Raw genomic sequence first — 8,926 nt, 5'->3', positions numbered from 1 at the left:
CCCTGCTCCCCATACACCTAATTTCATTTAGAAGCTGAATTAATTTAGTGAAAAAGGACAAAAGAGCCCAGAGTCCAGACCCCTAGCTGGTGTACAAAGGCCTTGGGCTATTGTATTATAGCAGGCAAGAAAAGAGACAGAACAATGATTCACTGGTATGTATGGTTTTATATGAATAGGCAGCAGTATATTTTTATATGAATTTAATTTCAGTTTTAAACCAGTCTTAATTTCAGTCTGTTTTTGCGAAGCAACCTGACAACTAAGTATACTCTGAAGTGCATTAAATAGTGTGTGTACGCTGTTTTCACAGCCACGGTATCAGTGGAGTCGATCTAATGGATCCTCGTTGAAGCTCTCTGTGCTCTACTCGTAATGCCTTTCTGAACCCACGTGGAGTTGTTTGCGGAAAAATGGCGGCGCCCACCGGAGATGTAGAAGTCGTGACTAAAAAGCCAGCAGGTAAACACTCGTGTTATTTTATTTCAAGGCTTTTTAGTTTCAAAAGCGCAAGGATTTCATGCTCTGCGACTCTTTCGTTGTTACTGCTCCTGCTTTAGGCGTGTGATATCCCAGAAGCAGCATGTTTACTACGTGCTAGCGTTAGCTAGCGGCATAGACACGTACAGGAGAAATGAAATAGCACTGCCAGTTAACTGAGACAAACAGAGAAAATTAGATATTGCTTAACAGTAACGAGGTCGAGTAAATATTTTATTCGAGAAGTGAAAGTAGCTGGTTTGTGGCTACTTTCTCGCCACTGCAGGTACCTTCTTAAAAGCAATAAAATGACTCTTGATGTAACATTGCAGCTTTAAAATCCAAGTGTAGCTGAAGAGTTCAAATACACTTTCTTGCTGTCTTTGAACTCCACCACGTTTGATTTGAAAGAACCAGAACTATTAGAGTTGTATGTTGTAATCTCCCCCTTAATAACTATTGAACTATCGGTTCATTTTGTTGAAGTTGTTACATAGCGCCTATGGGGCTTTGGTTAAAGAAGTAACGGCACTGCGTTCCCTCGCACACGTTTTGCAAGCGACTCTGCAGGAGACCCCACACGCATATCCCACAGGTCAGTGCATCGTTCTTTAGCTTCCATGGGATATTGGAGCAAAGGCCCACCAGAGTGCCTCTGTTAATACCACGACACCAGACACAGCGCCTCACCTGGGCTCATGAGGTTGCTAACTGGACCCTAGAGGTGGTGTGTTGTGATGAATCACAGTACCAATTGTTTCGGGCTGATGGTAGGGTTTGTGGGTGGCACAGATCCCATGAAGCCGTGGACTCCAGTTGTCAACAAGGCACTGTACAGGCTGGTGGTGGTTCCATACTGGTGTGGGGTGTGTTCTAATGGCCTGGGTTGGGTTCACTGGTCCGCCTAAACACGACATTAATTGCTGGATGCTATGTTTCACTGCTTGGTGACCATTTGCAGCTCTTTGTGAACTTCATGTACCCCCACAATGATGGGAAATTCCAGCAGGATAATGCACCCAAGTTGTCCAGAATTGGTTTGAGGAGCATTCTGGAGAGTTCTGAAGAATGGCGTGTGGCCTGCACTTTCGCCTGACATGAGCCTAATCAAACATTTACGGGATGTAAAGGTCCATTCGCACCCGAGATCCTGCACCTACAAATACCACAGAGCTGTGGGTGGCTGTCCAGACGACATGGCTCAACATCCCTCCAGAGGTCTTCCATCCAGTTGTGAAAGGGATGCCACGTTGAGTTGCACTTCGCCGGGCCAGAGGGGGTCCTACATGATACTAGTTCCTGTCCAATGACTTTTGGCACATTAGTGTGTATATGTATGTTTTTTTTTTTTGTTTTTCACAGTGGCACTTTAGAGGCTCTGAAAGGTCTTTAGGTTACTTTCTAAAATATGTAACAAGCTGATATTTGTTTCAGAGAAAAATACTTATAGCACAACATTAAACTGATGTAGAAATCCTGAATGTTCTGGAGAAAAACTCCAAACAGACAACACTGAGGCTACTGTAAAGCACAGAAGTGGAAATCTCAATGTCTGGGGCTGTTTTTTTTTACAGTGATGTTCGTCAATTTATGTTTATTGATTGCGTTTTGGATGCAAACCTGTAGAAGTGTGCGGAGAAACTGTTCAAATGATAAGGATCCAAAAGTCACCAGCTACCTTTTGAAAGAACACTTTACCATCATGAAAATTACAGTCTTGGAATGATCTGTTTAAATATAAATGCATAAATTTGGTTTGGCATTTTGTTTCCTAACACAGTGAACTTAATGCATGTTTAAGTATGGCACAAGCGTATAAATCCTTTTCAGGACTACTGTAGCATTTTCACCCATGCTAAGGAACCATTTATATATGACGGCATGATTTGTGAATCCTCACCCCTTTTAAGGGCACCAGAAATGTTAGACAAACTCAAAGCTAAGCTGTGTCCAAATGCTTGTAGACACCGGCTCATCCAGTGTTTCCTCTGAAATCAAAAGTGCTGAAAGAGAGTCTGTCCTCCTTTGCTGCAGTAACAGCCTCTACTTTTCTGGAAAGAAGGCTTTATACTAGGTGTTGGAGCGTTGCTGTGAGGATTTGATTGCATTCAGCAAAAAAGGGCTTTAGTGAGGTCAGACTGATGAAACCTGCAAAGCCAAGCATTCAAATACTTTAGTCTGAGATACTTTAATAGGTCAGTTAATTTGGGTGAAAGTACATTTCAGTATAAAAGTAAGTTTTCAGTTTTAACACAGTAGTCACTGTTAGAATGATGTGCTGGAGTACAGAGTCAAAAGAAATGTCATTGTTTAAACATCTTTGGAGGTTGTCATAACTGCACTTTTTAGTTTGTGTAGAGTGCTCGATTGAGGCCTTGTTTTAGAGGTCCATACCTTGTCCATGAGGGACTTTCAAAACAAGTTGTGTTTATGTGCAAAATGTGCTACAACTTCTGAATTCCCACAATATAGGTGCATAATAGCCAGACCTACGATGAACATAAGAACTTTAGCACTCATAGACCAAAACAATGAAAGTGCACTTTATAGTTATATAGTTTATTAGGGGTGTTTGCTTTTGTACTGATTGGCTGTATACTGTAACTGTAGCCTGAATTGTGTCTCTTTTGTGGTTTAGTGCGAGGTCCGAGGAGGGTTGCCAATCAGATTCCTGATGAGATTCTCAAAGACCCAGAGCTTCAAGAGGCTATTCGTGTCCTGCCTGCCAACTACAACTTTGAGATACACAAAACGGTGTGGCGGGTGAAACAGGCAAAAGCCAAAAGAGGTGAGTCTGGTGCTAGCTATGGTTATTATAAATAGTGCTAGCTATTGTTATTACAAATAGCAATTAAGACCATCACTTTGAAAGGAATATTCTTCAGAAATATATATTTCAGTCATCTCTTCTTGCTATTCTCATGAACATTTACAATTATATAATATTTTCAATAGTAAAAATATGTTAATGATCCAAATTTTGTATTTCATGCTTGTTCAGACACCATTATTTACACACAAACATGACAACAACAACAGCAGCATTGAGCTCCTGTTGAATGGCAACAGCCACAGAAAACTCAAATTTCACATGTACACACTATCTGTTGGCAAGTAGTGTTGGATCTATAATGATGTTAAATGTGGTGGTGCTGGTGGATCTATAAGGGAATGGGCAGTCGGCTCATGGGAGTCATTAAGTCCACTGATTGCTCTGCATGTTTCGATAATGGCCAGAGAATATGAGGCTGTTTATAGATTAAGGTTCTCGTGATTGTGTGAACACAACTAAACGGTTTCATGAACACCGATAAAGTCAAATGCCTTCTGTGGTCTTTTCAGTAACCAGATCTAAACATCACCCTTATCAGACGTTCTGAAGTGTGAAATCATTTCAACTGGAGGCTGTTTTCTTGAAAAGACAGTCAAATATCCCATTACACAAAGTCGAGCTAGGCACCCTACTCAAAGTTATTCTTAAGTTGTGGAAGTGAGGCATGTAAACCCTAAAAGGACACTTCGGCCAAAATTCAGAATATAACCGTCACTACTGCCGTCGTAAATGTACTTATTTGCATCCTACAGCCGTGTTGTAGTAGTCTCTAAAATGCGATTTTCTGGTTTAAAGACAGAAAAAACCCGTATAATGATGCTTCTTGAAGGTAGGACTAATTTTTGAAAAACTGCAACTGCTTTTGGGTGGATTTTTGGAGACAGGATGTTTTTTTTCCGTAGATGGTGAATACAGAAGAAAGACAGTCATAATTTTAGTAACTGTCTTTAAATCTTCTTTCAGCCTTTCAGGGCTTTTCTAGTCCTTGAGGAAATCCTAGATACGTCACTGACTGAATACGAGCGTCAACCTAATCAAGGAGTCCTCTCTACTCTGTACTGAGTTACTGTGAAACTTCTACGAGATAAAATATATGCTAATATTTGTGTCACAGGCTTCAAGTAAAACATGGAATATCTTGTAGAAGCTTTGCTTATCTGTGTTTTGTCTAAAACTGTCTTGAATTGAATTTTCCATCCCACCTTAAATGGTGTAGCAGTTACAGTCTGGTGCATAAGTGTCCCAGAATCTAACTGCTGCACCTTTTAAGGTGAATTGGAAAATTCCAGTAAGAGCTTCAGCATCGCCGAAAGGTGTTCATACAAAACACTGTTAGCTTAGTGCTAACAAACTACTAGAATTCTATAGGCACAGTAGCAGAAGTTAGCATTATTGTTGAGGTGGGTCTTTTCTGCATATTTTGACTGGGTTTTGACATTTATGGCCCAAATTGAAGGACAAGCTCTATTAGTCATGATTTGCCACTGGATGTAAGTATCAGTTTGCTTTCTTTCCTCTGGCTGAAAGGGGAAAAGCTTGTCTCTGGTGTCCATTGTGTGCTGAATAAAGATCGGATCACTACTTCTTTACAGCTTTGTTAGATGACTGAAATATTTGGTTTGGTTGGTTGTATTTATTAGCCTTTAGATCAGTGTCTAGCCTAGTAGTCAGGATTGGTTGACAACACAGGTTCTGAATGTCGTATGATGCATTTACGTCACGCACGCTGGGTACTACAGTGAGAGAACATTGATGAATGAAAATGATGGCTGAGGGATGTAATGCTGCGCTCCAGAATATTACATAACAGGGACATTAAACTCCAGTTTTAGGTCAAAATGTCATAGGTATGTTTAATATTTTGATAGGTTATATATGATCAATATTGAATCATCAAATTTGGTTCAGTTAGACTGCTAATCACAAAACTGACTCATGGTGTGAACTTAAGGACCTGTGTATTATTAAAGCAATGCATGTTTGTTGTGAAATGCACTGTATGCTATAGTTACAGAAAAACAGAAGAGCAGTAAGAAAAAATGTGAAATCTAATTCTTTCAGCTTCGTTAACCATTGTTGTGCTTATTGAGCATGATGTTTAAATGAAAAACTTTAAATATGTCTTAGGGGAAGTGAGAAGGTGTTTCAGGTGTGACTCTCATCTCTTCATTATTCCATCTCATGTCTATAAAAGTATGACTGCCATGCTCCCCCACTGTCAGCTTTGCATCACTCCTTCTGATGCACACGAGGAGGCCCAGAGCCCAGCATGAACTCCCATCATTCTTAGGCAGGTGTTAGTGAGTAGCATGTGGCAGCCATTGCACATTCTCACACATTCTGATGATGCTAATAAAGAGAACAGTGAATAGAGGTGAATTAAGAATGTCTAAAAATGTGCCAAGCTTTAAATCCATTGAAAAAAGTAAAGTTCAGACCTGCATGGAGTCCGCCCCGAGTTTGTGCCAATCTTGATAACACAGTGCAGAAATGACAAATTTCAAGCCTCCATTGATGTGAATAACAGCAAATAGGTGTTTGATGTGGTGAATGTGTTCACAGGTGGTTCGTGGAGAGTGCCTGCTTCTTTCTGACTTCTCTACAGGGTATATATGCTGGTCTTTTGTTGTGTTAAGTCTCCTCTCTCTCAGGATACACAAGGCAAAAAGCACCTTATTGACTCTGTGCCACTTTTCTTTCTCTCTCTTGCTTCTTTTTTGCCCCCACCCAATTTGCTACTCCAGTTTTTGTGAGTTTGTCTGTCTTGTTTTGTGCTGCTCTGAGACTTGGGGAAAAAAATGAAAGCTTTGAGGCCGAAGTACCTGACAGATGCAGTGACTAATACACACCAGTTAAGAACTAAAAGAATGTTTATTATTAATCACACAGGCCAGTGTGTGGTCGAGTTGGATCATAAGAGACGGAATCATGCATAACTATGTGAATAACGCTACTCAGACTGAAAACTGCCACTTACCGCAGTTGAAATTTGACACGTGTAGCCCAGTATAAAGTCTGTCCAGTGGTTACATTTGACCAAGTGATTAATGTGCTAATCATGAATATTTACCACACAGCAATTTTTTTTTCTTAAAATTTTTTTGTTCTTTATTTGGCACAAATAAAGTGAAATTTTAACCACAGAAGTTAAAACACAAAGCATGTAAAGAGCAAGACAAAAGAATAAAAATAAAACAGAAAATAGGAACAAGACAGAATTTAAGTCCTACTGTTTTTTTAAGCCGGTCAGGAGTGTTCAGAGGCAGAATTTGCCTAAAATTAAATGTCCCAGTAAAGATTCTAGCTTTTACCTACTGTAAGACAAGACGTTCACATGACCTTAGGTTACATTAAGCCCATTCGAATCGATATGTTGGTAAAAATGCTATCATATTCTCAGGCGAATGAATTTCTTAAGTATGTAGGCAGTCTAAGAAGCGTTTTCTCTGTGACTAAAGTCAAGCCTATTAATATAAGTATATGTAAGTATATGTATTAATATGTGTTGATATAAGTTTGATATCGTGCTGATTAATTAATGGCTGAATTAAGGCAATGCGTAAATTGAGTTGACGTCAGTCTAAATCAAGTTGCTTGCATGCTTTACGACAGGTTGCTGAAAGAACCTGCACATCCTTTCTCTGTTTGATCAGCTTTCACTCTCAAAGCAAACACAGAATCTCACCATTTATTCTGTAAACTTTGTCCAGTGTGGGCCTTTTAGTGTCTGCTGTTTGTGTTCTGTGTTCTTTTGAACATGCAGGTCAGTTCAGAAGTGTGATCTGTTCAGACTGATGTCATTTATAGGCCACATTAAAAAGAAAATGTAAACGATCAAACAACAACATCAGATTTGAACAGTAGATCAGATCTGGGACACTTATACCTACAGTCTGAATGTAGCCTAAGATGTGCCTGTGACTGTTACCTTGAGTTTACCTTCTTGAAGTGCAAGCCTGACCGTTTGAGTTTGCACACTTAATGCTTAGTCAGGCTTGTTGGATTTTCTCGTTTGGATGGCTAGAGTGTGGCAGCTTTTGAACACTTTCTGTCTCTTTCCATGACTTCAGTACATTTTTAATACTTGATTTTGGAGTTTTCATTAAATCGCCAGTCTTTCTCACAGACAATTTATTACCAAGACACAATATTTTTTGACAGATTAATTCAACAAATTCCAGTTGTCTAAAGCAATGTCTTTCAGAATGTTAATGACGTTTTAAGTCAGATGTGCCGAATGGTGTTCCAACATAAGCATTGAAGATCTCTGGTTTGAACATGATGTGTGTACAGTTGGATTAGTGTCCCAACTAATTGGGGGGGGGGAAAATTGGGGTTAGGTAGGGCTGAATGATTTGAGGGAAAAATCAAATAGCGATATTCAGACCAGTATTTTGAAAGCCATTTAAATTGTTATTCTTTGCTACAAATTAAGGTCCAGGTCTGTTTTACTGGCCAAGAAGACCAACATATCCCCAGCATATCCACTTTTTCTGGCTCCAGGCTTGAGTGCTGAACATAGTGTGCCAGTAGTGGTTGTCATGTATGCATCATGTGGGTATTTAGTTGCTTCTGATTAGTTGCTTGTGATTCAAACTCATCTGCAGTTATTCAGAGTTATTAGGTAAAAAAATCCCCTCTGAAAAGTTGTAGGCTATATTTTATATTGCAGCTTTAGTGATTTGTAAATTGCTTGCTTTCAAATTGTGAAATTTGATATAAATCAGTCTAGTTTGTTATTGTGCAGTTGGATCCAAAATATTGATTGATAAGTTGAAATATAGCTCAGATTAAGTACTTTCCAATATGGCATATATATTATATGATACGTAAACAATAGGTAGAGCAAGGAGTTGTAAAATACACTTCCCAAAATAAGGCAGAAGACATCTATTGCCAGATTTACTAAGCTGGGACATCTTTTGGTCTCTTAGAGCTGATAATGAATGCATTTATCACCATTAAGGCTAATAGCCCTGAAATAAATATAAATATATAACTACTTTTTGGTTTTGTCTGTAGTACTTAATTAGTTTTTTTAGTTTAATTTAAAAAGTTATAGTACAATTGGTGCTAAAATCAGTTTCCACTGTTGCTTAGTTATATTGCCTGTTCAGTGGATGCTGTGGAGGCTGCCTTTACTTCCTGGCTGTCCACATACAAATGTAGCATTGAAAACTGTCCTGCAGCCATGCACTTTGAATCCATCTGACAGTTTGATGGGCAGTAACATTTTGTTCTTTTGTCTGTGTGCCATGCTTATAGTTACACCAGCACTAAGCACACTTGTGTAGCTCCATATGTGTGTGTGTGTGCTCTTTCCACATTCTCACTCCTCTGCTCTGTTCTTGTCAGTGCGGTTGCTGGCACTTTGGCATTTCTTGCCGTTCTTATGGCATTTCTGAATCCAGCACCTGCAATTGTGCCGCCGCTTAGTCCAGAAGTAGAGCCTGGCCTTCTCATCACCTTCAAGCCTGTGGATGGATGGATAGAGTGATTTGTCAGCCCTGCTGATCTGAGTAACCTTTTACTGTTAATAAACTCGCCCTTTCCCCAAGTAATGACCTGTCTGTGTGTGTCCGGACTGAAGGAGGGCAATTCTTTAACCTTTTA

At 39.5% G+C, this 8,926-nt stretch overlaps 1 protein-coding gene across 1 annotated transcript in view; it reads left to right on the top strand.

Moving 5' to 3' along the window:
• Window positions 1–395: 395 nt before the first annotated feature.
• dph1 (diphthamide biosynthesis 1) overlaps window positions 396–8,926 on the top strand; it is a 115,807-nt gene continuing 107,276 nt past the window's right edge. The window contains exons 1-2 of the mRNA XM_036562055.1: window positions 396–462; window positions 3,119–3,268. Coding sequence (XP_036417948.1) covers window positions 414–462; window positions 3,119–3,268 — 199 coding nt within the window. The 5' untranslated portion in view covers window positions 396–413. The remainder of the gene's footprint in view (window positions 463–3,118; window positions 3,269–8,926) is intronic.

This window comes from Colossoma macropomum, unplaced genomic scaffold (assembly GCF_904425465.1).
Source record: "Colossoma macropomum unplaced genomic scaffold, Colossoma_macropomum, whole genome shotgun sequence".
NCBI classification, from domain to species: Eukaryota; Metazoa; Chordata; class Actinopteri; order Characiformes; family Serrasalmidae; genus Colossoma; species Colossoma macropomum.
Note: the sequence above shows the minus strand (reverse complement) of the source record. Positions and strands in the feature narration are given on the sequence as shown.